The sequence below is a fragment of the Abramis brama genome (genome assembly GCF_963993115.1).
Source record: "Abramis brama genome assembly, chromosome: 3".
Taxonomy (NCBI): Eukaryota; Metazoa; Chordata; class Actinopteri; order Cypriniformes; family Leuciscidae; genus Abramis; species Abramis brama.
Genome location: NC_139965.1, coordinates 14,548,216 through 14,564,607, shown reverse-complemented (window position 1 = coordinate 14,564,607; position 16,392 = coordinate 14,548,216). Strand labels below are relative to the sequence as shown.

Here is a 16,392-nt window from a genome sequence, read left to right as displayed (position 1 = left end):
TTTGTCTCCCCATAATCAACATCAAAAAAAAAAAAAAAATGCAAAGTCATCCAAACAAGCCCTGAAATAAACCGGCAGCTTAAAACATATCAGCCATTAAAACAAACCATGCAGAACCAGGGGCACTTTATCAATCAGTGATTAATGACAATGATGACAGGTTTAGAAAACGTTTTATGGCAGCAAATTGATCAGATTTGAACCATCTTACAGAATATTCCAGACAAAGTCAATAAATAAAGCATGCAACCATCGTATTTGCAACCCACTTTATGCTTTTAGTTTCTAGATAAATGTAACTATTCATCGGAACAAACACTGGTACTTACTTATTTTGCTTCAAACAATCAACATCTTATTTGAAACCTTTTTGTAAAATCGCTTTAAGTAATGGATGCTTGCTGTTCCACATAATTCAAATAATAAAAAATGCATTTTGACACAAAATACAGCAAAAAAATAAAATAAAGCCAGTCAGTAACAATCTCTTTGCACAAAAGTCGGATGCATGATCAAAATCTGAAGTGAAAGTCTTAACCTTCTTGTAAACTTCATTCCACTTATCTTCTGTTAGTCACTAATCTGTATATTAAGTAACAAAATTGCGACTAACTTCCTCACTGTTACGAGAAACGTTCTAATACTAATAGGTCGTATTCGTCATTCTTCTAACATTGTAGATTCCTCTCCCTAATCGCTCACTATTTCTCTCACTATTCAAACTCGCTCCCGAAACCAAACCACAAACTCTACATGCAGCTCAACACACACCAGTCCAAAGATGTCCTTCATTGAAGCTTTCATGGCTTACACTGACTCTTTATTCCTATCTGACTATATGCGGTTCTTATAACAGATTAAAGGGATACTTCACCCAAAAATTAAAATTCTGTCATTAATCACTCACCATCATGTCATTGCAAACCCGTAAGACTTTCCTTCATCTTCAGAACACAAATGAAGATCTTTTTAATAAAATCGGAGATATTTCTGTCCCTCCATTGACAGCTACGCAACTACCACTGACACTTAAAGGTTCATAAAGAGATCGTAAAACTAATCCATGAATTGAGCGGTTTGTTCCAAAATTTTCTGAAGAGACTCGATCGCTTTATATGATGAACAGATTTAATTTAGGCTTTTATTCACATGTTAACATTCATCAACACACATCAGTTGTGGTAAACTGAAGCTCAAGCATGTTCACTTGACACGTGAGAACCAATGAGGTTCATTCTCGTGTTACGCATCACGTTTGAGCTTCTGTTCATGTTCGCTGATCAATGTTTATATGTGAATAAAAGCCTAAATTCAATCTGTTCATCATATAAAGTGATTGAGTCTCTTGAGAAAATTTTGACTAAATCGCTCAATTCGTATGGATTCGTTTTACGATCTCTTTATGAACTTTCTGAAGCGTTAAAGTGGTAGTTGCGTAGCTGTCAATGGAGGGACAGAAAGCTCTCAGATTTCATCAAAAAGATCTTAATTTGTGTTCTGAAGATGAAGGAAAGTCTTACGGGTTTGGAACGACATTAGGGTGAGTAATTAATGACTGAATTTAAATTTTTGGGTGAACTATCCCTTTAAGAGTTCAGCATAAACCTAGAGGTTGTTTGGACTGACAAGAGCAGGAGGAAAAAAAGAACAAAAAAAGCTGCCCATGTTAAACCTTTCCACCTTTTTACCAGAGAATCATTATTAGCATCATGATGAATAAATCAATACCAAGTCCGTAAATGAAATACAGTAATAATATCCTTCAACAATCATGATTTCAAGTATTAAAATAAGGAGCGCTTGATCTCCGCCGAGTGTAGCAGGAGAAAACATCATGTATTTGTTTTTGAGAGGATAAGAGAACAGAGACGATGTGAAAGCGCATCTGAATGGGGACAATATGACGCGACCCCGACTGCCAGCAGAATCGGGGCGTTATTTGAGGAAACCGAGACTTGTTTCTACATTTCCATGAAAGGTTGTTGTAAAAACTCTCAAGAGCAGTGACAGATTTTCCAAAGTCAGAAATGCACCCTGTTCACAAGACTCACATTTTGCATAAACACGCATACGATTTCACACATTTCATTCACCACCTGTTTTTCTCTGTTATTAAAGATTCATCTTTCCAGTCAATCTCCTCCTAGCACAAGAGCTATTGTTTGTTTGTTGTTGTCCACAGCTCTATGCTACCATGAGATTGACGTGGATATTTAGTGTGGAGGATGGAAGAAATACCAGGTGGTGGATGTTTAGATAGTTGCACGGTCTGAAGAGTAACCATGAAGGGCACAGCGAGTCAGGACGGGGGCGTTAGCAGTCAGTGGAGATTTTGGCAGAAAGGTCTTGGATCCGACGAGCGCTGCAGCTCTTGCAAAGAATGTGTCCGTCCAGGGGATAGCAGCCTCTTCCCTCGGCCTCTGAAGAGAGGAGAAGACCACACTCCTACAACACAAACACAGTACGGCTTTAGCACGCACTTGCTCTACTTCACTTATTATTATTCATTCATGTTATTTTTAATACATTCATCTCAAAGTATTATGTATGCATTTATAATTGCAGTGTAAATGCATTCATGCCACATATTTAACAATATTGCAACAGTGTCCTCGCACTTTTTCAGTGCCGATGGTTCCAGAAATATCCCCCCCTTGTCACTTCTCCCATAGGGATTTTAAAAAAAGTCTTCAATAAAAAATAAACAATGAACCAAACCAACAAGCTACAAACATTACAAACTCTGGTTAGAAGCAAAAAAGCATTTTGAAAAAAAAAAAATGTAGGGAAAGAAGCGAGGTAAAGAACTACAATCCCATGAAGCACTGCAAATAAGCATAATCGAATAAAAAACAATGGAGAAATTGAGTTTTTATTTTCGACTGTTGCACTCTGTAGTGCCAGATTAAAGCTGCAGTCGGTAAGTCTGGCAGATTGAGGGGACTTAGTCAAAATTTTGAATGTTTACAACTCTCACGCCCCTCCCCCACTACCAGCGAGCACCCTCCCATCGAGTTCGTGCTCGTCAGTGCGTGTGCACCAGATTTTCTGTGTTCGCACCCGTCTCTTCAGCATCGATCAACACCATGGAGTACTCGGAGGTAGGCTGCCCTGGCTAATCTACCCATAGATAGCAATTGCTAATGTCATTTACACTTGTTAGTAGATTTTCTCTCGCCATCACGCTTCGTACAATCCAACACACCTGCGAACTTCAGGCGTGTGCCTGTGATACTGTGACGTGCACGAGAGGGGATCTGTGGCATGTGCACGAACTGTGATTGACAGTCAGATCTCACACAGCCCTGCACTGATTGGACCAGAAGAACCGGGAGCGGTGGATTTTTGCAAAACAAAAACAGGCTCTAGGTGGAGGTAGAAGCGTGGGTTTTTTTCTAAAAACGGCTGATTTATGTTGTTCTGTCGGAGCATAGTGTCGGTTTCAGTGAATATGATCATAAAAATCTTGCCGACTGCAGCTTTAAGACGAGACACTACACTTTTTCAGGCATTTTCAGGCTATTTTGCTTCCATAAATTAACTGAGACTAGTGTAAAGAAGTCAAGTAAAAGCGAAATAGCCTAAAATCTCAAAATTGACCATTGCCTGAAAAACAATGGTTTTGTCTGTAGTGTTTTGCTGTTACCAATCTAATTAAGTCTTGCAAAAAAGCAAAGATGGCTTTTGTTGGTGGTGCTGATTTCAATATATCATTACATATAACTTTATTATTTCTATTGTATTTAAAATATGGTTAAAGTGAATGTTCGGACAAGCATGGTAAACTGAAGTATACTTGTATGTCATGTATTTAAACATTTGTAATTACATAATTTATACTAAATTGCTGTCATCATTACAAACGTATAAAGACGCCATGAAATCAAAATGGACAATTCTTATTTAATCAGATAATTACAAATTTAAAAAAATAATTTAGTGCGACTTTCATAATTAACAAAATCCCCCTAAACATTGAGAAGTTTCTTGTCAATATCATACATCACTAAATGAAACCCCTTATTTTTGCATGGATGTTAAACATAAACTACTCTCAAATATCTGAGTTGGTGCATTACATAAATAATTCAACAGTAAACATGCAAAATGATGGTTCTTACCTCACATACGTAGCAGTTAACATGAAAACTGCGATCCAGTGCAACGATCCTCACGGTCTCCTCCTGCCCGGGCTCTGGCATTATGGGCTGACAACATACTGAGCAGCGGGGGGCAAACTTCCTGTTCAGACAGGAAGCAAACAAGGTTTTAGAGATAAAATCAATCAATTTAGTAACTGGTAGGACATTTGAAAGAGCCTCATATTAATAAAAATAATGCAAAGATTTAGTAAAAACACGCCACTCCACCATCTGCATTCAATTGTTTGTTTATCAACAGAAACAGAGGCTTGAAGTGAAGTGAGAGTGAAGTGAGTGAGTACCTGTGGAAGTCCTCAATACAGTGGATCTGAGATGTGGCATCCACAGTAAACGGCACTCCATCCAGACAACAGCCGCAAACCACACAGGTGAAACAGCGAGGATGGTAAGCCTTTCCCATCGCCCTCAGGATGCGGTCTAGGATGGGCTCAGAGCATTTTGAACAGCGCTCGAGTGTGCTCTGTGAACAGAGAGGAAGAAAAAAATGTTCAAAGTTTTGATGTAAAATGTGCTACAGAAAGGAAAAAACATACTACCCTGGAAATCCAGAGATCTCACGAGAGCACAATTTGAATTTGCTCAGCGAGTTTACTCTGGCGTTGAGTAATGATGCTCATTAACTGTGCCCTTGTAGCCGAGCTGCACCAATCACATCGGGTTATCTGATATAGGCGGGCCAGAGGCGAGCTAAACAGATGACGACAGCGCTGCGACGTCGAAGTCATTAGTAACATTGCAAGATGGCTATGGATGAACACCAGTTGTTTGAAACGGCTTTGGCCGCTACAATGAACGAGTTAGACTTGCCGTTTTATCTAAAAGAGGAACAGAAGACGGCTGTTGCTGTTTTGTCGACCGGATACGGCAAGAGTCTAATCTACCAGTTAACTCCGCTGGTAGCTAAGCGTATGGGGCTCTGGATACGTCACCCAGTGTATTGCTGTGATTGGTCATAGTGTTAACCAATTGCGTGCAGTGAGATTTTCAAATGCATGCTTGGTGCCGCCCCTCGAGCTGGGTGATTTTCATTACTCAATGCCAGACCCTTAATCTTTCGGATTTGGGTCTGGATTTCCAGGCTAAAAACATACAATAAAAAGGCAGAAACCAAGAGAAGACGACAGAAAAAGAGAACTCACTATGTAGCAGCTCTCGCAGTAGCTCTTCCTGTCTAATGCGTAGAAGGGCTGACCTCTCAGTCTGGCATGACAGGTGATGCAGGTGAAACACTCCACGTGAAACACCTGCTCCATGGCAATACAGCCACTGCCGTCTCCCAGAACATTATCCCCACACCGAGCACATCGACCTGAGAGAGAGACAGAGAGAGCCATGACCCTCACTCTACACATAAAATGAGCAAAAATGCATGAAATATTGGAGCGTACCAAAATATTCCTCAGTTGGGGGATGATTCATGTCATACACCAACTTCTTGGTGAGTCGATCCAACTCTTCCTCCGGACGCGGTGCTGACCCCTGCTGGCAGAACATGGAAGAACATTGAAACCATGTACATATTTTACCATTCTTGTACAAATGTAAACTTTACACATTCTCAGACTTTATGTAGAGTAAAAACACATAAATCATGTTCACTACCGTTTTGAAAAGCAGTGCACTTCATTGTATTGCAGATGCACTTGTAGAGTACTTCAAATCATAGATGTATTTAAAGTCCACATGAAATCAAAATTGACCATATTTACTTTGCCTAAATTGATCGTTTTGTGGTGAACAATTCATCCATGCAAGTCAATCCACACAAAAAAAATTTTTGGCTTCGTAATCTTTAATCAAAATCTGAAAATGCCCCTCCCCTCTGCATTGGAGGACCTTCCCTGATGACATAGGTTTGACGGCTTGGGTTGGGAAACGCTTAACCACTCCCCTCAAACCGTTAGTCTGTAATGAGCGAGAGATGGAGAGGAGGAGCGCTAGAGTAAAACCCTGCCCTCTGTTCAATATTCCTTTTCACTGGGAAATACGTCACAACACTGGAGAAAAGTCGTTTGCAACTTCCGGTTCACGCGGACTTTAAAAACTGTACTTGCAGATAATCAGTATTAATGTAAAAGGCCACTTAAGTCTAACATAAAGGTGCAGTAAGCGATTTCTGAGAAACACTGTTGATATTAGAAATCAACTCAAACAAACACACCCCTCCCTTCATTGCTTTGCCCACAAAATGCATGAACACTCAATGCAAGAGTGGATGTCGCTTTATCATAGCTGAAGCGAAGCAAATAATGCTTCGCAAAAAATAAAGTGAAGATGAATGAACTACATGGAAGAACAAAAAAGGAACATACAGTAAAGGACTACACGCCTATGCACATATATTCAAACACGCATACCTATAGACTCCATCTGCGTTCTCACTGGTTCGCGTTTTTAAAGTTTGCGCAGAAAGAACTTAAGAGTTTTCTATTAAAATGGTGTTGCTTTAGCTGCCCCTAAGTTAATAACTAATGATCGTTGCGACGGAAGTGAATCAATCAAACTAACTTTATAGCAGCGCTAGAATAAAGTTAATGTCCAGCTAAAGCATAATAATATAATAAATTAATAAATGTAATATTTTGTGTGTAAAGGACTGTCTATTAACATTAAAAAAATGAATAAATTAAAATAAGAATCATTTACAAGACTACTTTAATGCGAGTTTTTTTTCTTTTTTTTGTAAAAGCCACTCAATAGGAAGTCTGCCTTTGGTCTCATGCCAGAGTGTTTCCATTTGTGCTACAACTTGACAAACCAACATCGACCTCTCCCAATAAACCGGTCTTACCTTGTTAGACTGATATGCTGACACTTGGTCTTGACTCATCTTCACCGGCACTCCCTGGCCGGCTCTCCCTCCTGGCATATTTCCTGCTCCTCCCTTATAGGCAGCGGGATCTCCATGAGGTTCTTGTGCAGGAGGAGGTGGCGGTGGGTACCAGCCCTGTCCCTGCGCTTCATAATGTGGCCGATCTTGCTGAGGGGGGCGCGAGGCATGCTGACGGGGCGGTGGCGGGGTGTACGCTTGCTCTGCCTGTCGCCCGCTCTGAGAATAGGTGACGGGCTGAGCCGTTTTCACCTGTACAGTAAAGCGTGGACCGGTTGGGGTGGAGGCAGTGGTGTAGGAGGCAGGCACTGGTTGTGGGTAAGGTTTGTGGACTGAAGAGGCGACGGAGGGGTAAATATAGTCCGGCTGAGGTGTAGAGGTGTACGGTGGGGCGGGGTGGTACTGATTCTGGAGTGGAGCGGGGTAGCCCATTGAGGGCCTGCTTGTTGGTGGAGCCCCCATCTGGTTGGAAGAGTTATAGCGGTCAATAGGGCCGTGCTTGCTGTAAGGCACATTGTCATACAACTGTTGAAAAAAAATGGGGAAAAAAACAGAATCAGAATCAAGTATTTCAGAGATCTGTGCGACAACACCCCAATACTAAACATTACCCAAAAGGCTGGGATACACTATCCAATTTTTGCCGATGCTATAGTTGCCAAAAGTTATTTGCATGCGTCTTCTAGCATCGAGGCGCCATGTTTCTGTGTGAGTTTGTTGTGTTTGGAAGTCTGGTAGTGTGTGATCCTCAATCATTAGTGTATGACGCCCAGTTTTTCTCTAACTATTTACAAAATTAGCAAGTGTATGATGCCTAGTGTTTTAAAATCTGTTCAGATTTGTTTAAAAAAAAAAGTCATTCTAAATGTTTTACTGATGCAAGACTTTTATTTTGAAAGACATGAGTGAAAGCTGTTGACTCTTCTGTCAGGCAGTTTAAGTAAGAGTGCCTGAGAAAAACGTTGTCAAATTGTCCTGATTCAGTATGTGCGGTCAGATGAGAAGTTGTCAGGCTTTTTGTCATTATTCTAACATTATTTTCATAATTTCTTATTAAATTAAAAGTCTCTCACCACAGAAAAATTTACTTTCCTGTCCTGTCAGATAAACTGTGCACACGGCACACACTCTTCAATTGCGTGCACAATTTACGTTGTCAATTAGTAAGTCATGAAATTACCAAAAAGTATGTAATACCAAAATAAAGTACAGTAACTGGTACGTCGTGTGTTAGCTGGGAAGGATTTGCATGCAGGTATCATGTTCATTCTATTCTTCAGGATCAGCGTCCATGTTTTATTAACAGTTCATATCAGTATTGTGTATTTGCCTTAACCCAAAATACCATTTTATTTTCACTTTGTGTTATTTTCTATATTTTTGATGACTATTAGTGGCTCATAGTAACTTACTAACTTTACTCTATGAACAAAAACTAGTTTGGGACTGCTATTTCATAGCCTTACCTTATACTGTTTATCCACCAGTGTTAGTGATATTGTTACAATTTATGTGTATGCTAAGTAAAGTGGGATGGTACTTGTGTGCAGGGCCGTCGCTAGAGGTGAGAAAGGCCCCAGGCTTTCAATTTCAACCGAGGCGGGACCACAGCAACAACCTGCACCAGGGCCCCGGATGCAACAGCCCTGCTTGTGTGTGTGTGTGTCTCAACCATTTTTGAGAAATAAATACTTGGATCAAATTCCTAAAAATTGACAATTCTAATCACAGCTCAATGACCATGGAAAAATGTGGGTCCCATGGCCAAACCAGTTTAGCACTAGTGATGTAGTGTATTCCAGCCTTACGAAACACATTTACGTACTAATATGTCTGAAAGCATTCTTTAAACTATTGTTCAACGTTCTTTCCCCCTGGCACTTGGTTTAAAGCATTATTTTGAAGAGTTACTGATTTTAAAGTGTTTACCGGTGCGCTTGAGCTCTGAGGGTGATTGTCCAGGTCAGCCAGCATGCATGTGAGAGAGTCTATCTCTGCGTCAATATTGGAGATGTGCTTCTCTGATCCCCGACTCTGAACAAATAACAGCCACAAAAAAAACTCACATTATTATACTTTCATGAAACACAATAATGCCTAAATGTGTGGGGAATATTTCAAAGTGCCTCTATTATGCTGTTTTATTTTTTATTTTTATGCAGTGTGTAATATCGCTATTTGTGAATGTAACAGTTCTGCAAGTTTTAAAGATCAAAGTGCACGACAAATAAAGTTATTGTCTCCTAAAAGTAAAAAACAGTTTGCCAGTAACTCCAGTCTCACTTGCTGTTAAAAACATGAGATAAAACAAATTTACATAACGCCAGTCTATGGTCTTCATTGGCTGCCACCGATCAATGTCGTCTTTGATTCTCACACACTGTAGTTGTAGCTAATAAAGCCTGGAAGAGTTTGGTTTGTGATATCGTCACATTGAGAAGATGGTATTTTTAGCACTGAAAATCCACTTCACGTGCACTTCCATCAAGATCACAACAGTCGTGCACAGTCTGACCAATCAGAGCAGAGTACGCTCTTGGAAAGGAGGGGTTTAGAGAGACTGAATCTTCAAACAAACCGTTTTTAGACTGATGAGGTGATATGCAATGTATGTTATGAGAAAAGTAAAGTGTTTTTTGACCTTGGATGCATGTAATCCTATTGTAGGAGACATTTAAAACTAAATTAGGAACCTTTAAATTAGCATAATAGGGGCACTTTATTTTTCCAGTATTTTTGAGGAAATTTAAGGAATGATCGACAAATTAAAATTGGATCAAATCACATTCACAGAACACAAGTAATTATAAAAGAACATGTGGGTATCACTGACGTGAAGTTCATGGCTGGCCATGCGGGGGCTCCAGTTGTGGTGGTCTTCTTTGGGCCCCTGGCCTGGAGCATAGTATCGCTCTCCTATTTGGGGAGGCAATGGATGATAGGCAGTAGACCCTGAGCGATCATCTTGATGCTGGTGTTGCATGGATCCCCCTAAGCACACGAATAGTATTCAATCAATTATTTCTTTAAGAATAAATCCAAGTAAAGAGATAATGAGTTGCTTAATATCAAATAACCACTGTGCTTGTAAGGTTGACAATTATAAACAATTTTCAACAAGAACCATGTCACAAACTGGACCGCTTGGAAAAAACATGATGCATATGTTTGTTTCTTTGTTTTTTAACACCATGTCAGCTTCTCTGGCTATTTTTATGGCAAAAACTATACTTAAGTTTTTAAAATTTAAACTAAATAAGACAAAAAACATTTGGATTTACATGATTAAAAACCTTTTTAAGGGAATCAACAATATAAAACTATTCTCATGCACGATATTTCGTTTAAGCATCGAGATCATGATGTGCGCATCCGTGATAGTCACGTCGCAGGATGTGCAATGTCAAGTACAGAGATCGTAGTTGATCCATGATCCGTATAGACCAGGCACTATGGTTCGAAACGCATGTGATTCACGGTTTAATTGCAAAATGTATAATTTGAACGTGTTTTAGGTCCTGTCAGTTTAAACATTCAAGAGATTTTAAACCATTTGAGCTCAAGAGGACGCAAAAGAGAAACTAATTCAGAACTTGTGGTCAGTTTTCTGTGCACGCAAAGAGCCGAATTACGTTCTCATTCTGTGTCTATTTGTGCTTGAACGGACACATACATGCAAAATTCAAAATGCCCAAAAACTTGTCTTGGCATGTATCCTCATAAACACCGGCTTACGTGAACGCAAACAATTGAGAAAGAAAACGGATGCGTTTCATTATATTGGATCAGTGCATTAGCTCTTAAAGTGACAGCAGCCTAATATTCCTGTCATTAATGGTTATCAAACAACAAAATACAAAGAGAAAAACACAGTTGCAGCTTTAACAAAAAAAATATTAGATTTAATTTATACATTGAAGACAATGCAATCTTATTTTACATTTGATTATTCAATTTCTGTACATGAATACTGTTAGACTTACCTGAAAAGCACAGTGTTTATTTCATTTGCATTTTTGTTCTATTGTATTTATCTATGCTTGTAATTTGTTTATTATTTTCTATGCAGATTCCCTCCCCTAAAAGCCCCCCAATCATTCTAGAACAGGGGTCGGCAAACTTTTTGGCTCAAGGGCCACACTGGGTTTTAAAATTTGACAGAGGGCCAGTGTTGTGCCGAATTTCGACCCCCTGCCAAATTATTACCCCCCTAGTATTGGTAAGTTTAGGATTAGTTGTGGGGGAGGGGTAGGATTAGGCAATCAGGTACTGACTTCAACGAGGGGGGTAATAATTTGGCAGGGGGTCGAAATTCGGCACAACACCTGCCCAGTAGCAGATTATGAAACACGATCTCATGAAAGTGCGTATCTATACCACGAATTTTATTTATCGTGCCATTTATATGCCAAAATTTTTTTTTTTGCGTGCATATGCTACGCACTGTAAACCCCTTGGTTAGGATTAGGGGTGCGGAGTGCGTGCCTATTACACGCCATAAAGTGTGCATCATATGCACGCGAAAACTGCGTATCATAAGCACTACAAATACAATTCGTGGTATTCGCACTTTCATGAGATCGGGCTGAGCAAACAAATTTAGGTTGTGGCAACGTCTGCGTGAAATTGACTGCGCGAATGTGAGAGACGACATTCTGACAATACATTTTTTATGCTAACTTAGATATCGCCCATTTAGCATGTTATGTTTTGAGGTTAATTTTTAATTAGTCAGATGTTAGATAATTATAGCCTATACTTTTTAAATATTGTTTATCCTTATTATTATTTAATGGGCCTAACAGTAAATTAGAAACAAAACACCTACAAGTGTACACTTAGAAGAGTAAAAATGACAGAAGGTTACATTAATTCAACTTTATTAAAACTGCACATGGCAATCAATTTGCACTTCCAAAAGTCATACATTTGTGAAAAAAAAAACGAAATAAACGAATATATAAATTTATTTTAAGTATAATAAAATAAAACATAAAAAGCAAAGGCAGATCAGAACATTTAATGAACAAAACCGGGTTCTGTAACGTTACATGGCAGACAGGGGAGCGTAGCCGAAAGCCGGGCGATAAAGGTCGGTAAACGGAATCAGTCAGGATAACCCACAAATCCAGAGGAGCAAAGAAACTAAATAGCAGACAAGTCAAAGGAAAAACTAAACAGGTGTGCAAGCGGTTACCACACAATTTTTTCTCTGAGTTTCCAAAAAAGGAAAAAACATTAACGTGCAACAAGTCTATGCGCTTAAGTCGCTGTCTGTTTGGCTTCCATGGTGACGCGTCATCGCTTGTTACGTGACACACCGCAGCCACAACAGCGCTGAATGAATGATGATCTGCTTTTATGTCATTTTTCCTTTTTTACATTTGTTAGCTATGGCATAAAATATCTGATATTCTGATTGTCAAATATATGAAACGCAATATATATAAAACGCAAAGTATTGCAAGAAAAAGGCAAAATGAACGCGATCTTAAGACAATATTTTAAATACTCGACGGGCCGGATTAAACAGCCTAACGGGCCGTATGTGGCCCGCGGGCCGTAGTTTGCCCACCCCTGTTCTAGAAAGATGAATTCATTTCAAATAGAGCCATTCAATTCATCTGGTGAAAATGTTTTAATATCACAATATACAGTAGTCAACATTTGAAGTGAATCAAAAAAGTTGTCCTAAGACAAGAACGGGTATTGTTCAAAATTCATGTATAACTTTAATGAAAGGTTGACATCCACTTCAAATGCTGACTGCTGTATAAAAAATAAAAATGATAAAAATGTCAGTTTTTTACAATATTGAGCAGCCCTAATGAAGCGTGATGCATCAACCTGCACTGGAAAGTTTAAGGGTTCTTACCTGAAGGTCCAGTTGCCATATATCTTACAGGCATCCCATTTCCTCCTGTTCCGCCATTCTGCTCATACATGTTATATTTGGGCCTCTGGTCGGGGAGACCTTTCTTAGGAGGTCTGTAGAGAGCGGGGCCAGAGTGTGACATTGGTGCTGTGGCTCGATCTGAACTACCCAGGGTTCTTGGAGGCAGCCAGTTGGGGCCAGACATACCAGGCTTCTACAAGGACAGAATAACAATTGTCAGTGTGTAACCTTTCTCCGTTTTAAGTGACGTGTTTGTGCATGAGCATGACTAAATAATATAACAAGATTTTCTACTACACACCTCAAACTCAAAGAGATCAGACCCTATAGCAGTGCTGTCCAAACTTGTAAAAAAGTGCATAACTGTAACTACACAAAACCGGTTGATGCTTTATGCTGAGTTTCCAGTGGCAACGCATGGTTTCCACGATAACAATAGGCATCAAATTAAAAAGCAGGAAAAGGCAACCATTCTCAGCCGAAAGGGGAATTCCAGGGTTCCTTAGTCGAAATGCATTTCTCTTTCTCACACACACACACACATACATACATAAAATTCCCACAGGTGCACAGTACTTGCAATGTATTCGCTCCTCTCTTAAGTCTCCCATTGGTACAATGGCCATTGTCCACAACACTTAATCCACAATCCTTTATATACGGAGTCCGTCCATGAAAATAAGATAGGAAATGTTATGTAATGATCAACTTTTCATTTGAGCCATCTGGTGTCCGCTGGACAATGTCCTGTGTATCCAAGGGCTGAGGAGTGTTTGTTATTATAAGCTCACGAAAACAAAGCAAATAAACCTCACAACAATACAAGATGCTAACAAGTGTAAACACAGTCAGAACAGATATATGGGAAGTATTAAAATACAAACAGGGCCTTTGAGACGGTGCAGGGAAATCCAGCTTAAAGGCACAGTGTGCAAGTTTCGCCACTAGAGGTCGCTTATTCAAAACAATGAAGTCGTAGCTCGATGGCGCTGTGAATGAGCGTGGAATCATGGGAGTTGTCGTCTTCAACCCCACAACCAAAGGAAAGCAATCCGACAGGCAAAAATCGTGTTCATGGATGAGCTAATATATTAAAGTTTTATTAACGTTACTGTGGTATGAAGCAGGGCGGGGCCGAGAGATTTTACGCTGCTGTTTTTGTTCATGCATATTTTACGATTAATGTTATGTTCAAATTCGCCTCTTTCTTCCTTGATCTTTGATACCGTTGCGTTTGATCATTGTGGGGTAATGCAACGCTGTTCTACTGTGTTACTGAGCTGTGATGAAAGTTATGTTAACGTTACTCTGTGCGTTCGCTCTGTGGCTGCTATGAGACACACTTGTTGCACATTGCAGTAAGATAGATCGATATTAGAATATCATATTAATAAAAGCTGAATGACTTGTGTTGCTAAACGGCATGCAATTCATTTTAAAACATATGGTGGAGAAAATGCTGTATTACTGTTACTACAAATAAATCTGATTATGCTATGTTAGCCACTTGACAAAATAATGTTGTCTGATCTACTTTTTGGGAACAAACTCACGGTAAAATCAAGAAAACAAGAGATTCAACCAATAAGACTAACAGCGCCGAGCTGTATAACAATGATTACTTTTCTGTCGATAAAGGTATCCAAACAATTGCTCACCGGTCTAATAAAACATATTAAAGCGTCTTTGGTGTTTACAAGGTAAGGAAGTCAACCCAGAAATTGATGGTAACACAGATATGATGTCAGGTGACACATTGACATGGGCCGTTACACTGGTTAAAATAGCGGATTTCTCTGAATTTAAACATTGTTGGAAACATTTAAGATAATGTAAGTACACAAGTCAACAAAATCTTTGTTCTAGGCTATTTTAATCCAAAAATTGTGCCTTTAAGATAGCAGTTGGTTTCAAACTGGTCATTAGCTGGTTGACCAGTTATGATGCCCCCCAAAATAGTTAAACCATCTTACTATATAAATAACTAGCTGCTAATTTGTTGTTGCTGGTCCAATGGTGTCAACCAGACCAGTTTGGACCAGATAATGACCACTGCGACCATGTAACAAAACAAATACCACCTTAAAGATGTATTTTTCAGCTGTGACCTCTAATCACAGCACTGATCTACACACTAATAAATGTCTATGTTTGTATCCAGAGAAATGTCCAGCCTGACGACATTGGATTGCACCGCAATCCGTGAAAGCTCATACTCAAAGCCGGGGATTGTTAGGCCGATGAATCACCCGTATGACAATGTTTTTTTTAATCTTTGAAAGCAAATTAATCTACAATGTAACGCGTTACTGCTTCTCTCTCCTGCTGTGGACTGTGAACATTGCAAAGTTGCATCGACTGATAAAAGTGCGACACTGCCGCACACAACCGTCATCGTGGATGTTTGCGATAACAACAACTCATCTATGGTAACTTGCGTCCTGTGTTTATTGGGTTATTTAAACAATAGGACATTAACGATTTCCCGTACCTCTTGAAAACGCTGCAGACTCCCAGTCTACCGAGCATCTGCCTCGTCCTGCTTCGTTTTCATCTGCAAAATGAAATCAGCACATGAAATGAACCGGCGAGCTTCGTCCGTGTGTGTGTGTGTGTGTGTGTCTGGTTTGCCTGTGTTTTCAATTAAAAAGTTCAGTTCATAGATTCCCAGCCTTGTGCACTTACTTACCACCAAGTATATCAATGCAATTGTTAAACATTAAAAACTATCCCCTAAACATTAAAACGACAAACGAGCCATCGAGATCGTTCAGTTTGTCGACGAGTAGCATCCAGTTTAAACTGTTTATTTGTGTGTTAAATAAAGCGAAAACTGCAAGGCTGATTTATACGAGATTTTTTTTTTTTTACTTCTAAAAGAAATAACGTTACAGCCTCACAAGATGAGAGTAAACACTATCAGTAAGCTGTGTTCGCTTTAGGTTAGTACCTAAACCAATACACTTTTAGTTCCCTGTCGGTTTCATTTTAGTAACCTACTTTTCCTGGAGGATCAGCGGCGGCTGACAGGCCTGTGTGTGTGCGGCGGGCACGCGCATGACGTCATGTGGCAAGCTCCTTCGACATTTAAAGGTAGAGTAAAAAAAAAAAAAATATATATTTTCAGGTCAGAAACCACTTTTTTATGTTTTGCTTACTGAAGTACAACATTACTTTGGGACTATCTCTGACTCGTGTAACAAGAAGGCTATTCTCAAACAATAGGAATAGTTTGTATTCTCAAACAACTGGAATATGTAAGTGTTTTAATCTTTTCCTTTGATATGTAATTTTTTATGCTTAGTTATATACCCCAGTCTTGTGTCTTTTTTATTAATATTTTTTTTCTCGTTTATTTGTTCCATTTCTTGACTATTTCCTTTTTTGTTTATATAATGTTCTCAATAAAAATAAAAAAAGGTAGAGTAGGGAATTTTTTTATAAACACTTTTTGTTATTCTCCTTGACACTTTCTTCACATCCTCATAGCAATCAATAATATA

General features: G+C 39.3%; 1 protein-coding gene across 4 annotated transcripts; it reads right to left on the bottom strand.

Moving 5' to 3' along the window:
- Positions 1-156: 156 nt before the first annotated feature.
- Positions 157-15,958, bottom strand: trip6 (thyroid hormone receptor interactor 6). Of its 4 annotated transcripts, none has more exons than XM_084107427.1 (11): positions 15,890-15,958; positions 15,381-15,443; positions 12,869-13,082; positions 9,827-9,984; positions 8,923-9,027; positions 6,955-7,518; positions 5,552-5,645; positions 5,303-5,472; positions 4,445-4,623; positions 4,122-4,242; positions 157-2,445 (listed from the first exon to the last, which is right to left on the bottom strand). In XM_084107427.1, the coding sequence occupies exons 3-11, from the start codon at positions 13,071-13,073 to the stop codon at positions 2,314-2,316; spliced, it is 1,728 nt and encodes a 575-aa protein (XP_083963553.1). In that variant the 5' UTR covers positions 13,074-13,082; positions 15,381-15,443; positions 15,890-15,958; the 3' UTR covers positions 157-2,313. The 4 variants fall into 4 exon arrangements, with proteins under 4 accessions (XP_083963553.1, XP_083963555.1, XP_083963556.1 ...); XM_084107429.1 differs by having other exon boundaries at positions 5,552-5,642; positions 15,890-15,948; XM_084107430.1 differs by having other exon boundaries at positions 5,552-5,642; positions 15,579-15,896.
- Between the last annotated feature and the right edge of the window lie 434 nt (positions 15,959-16,392).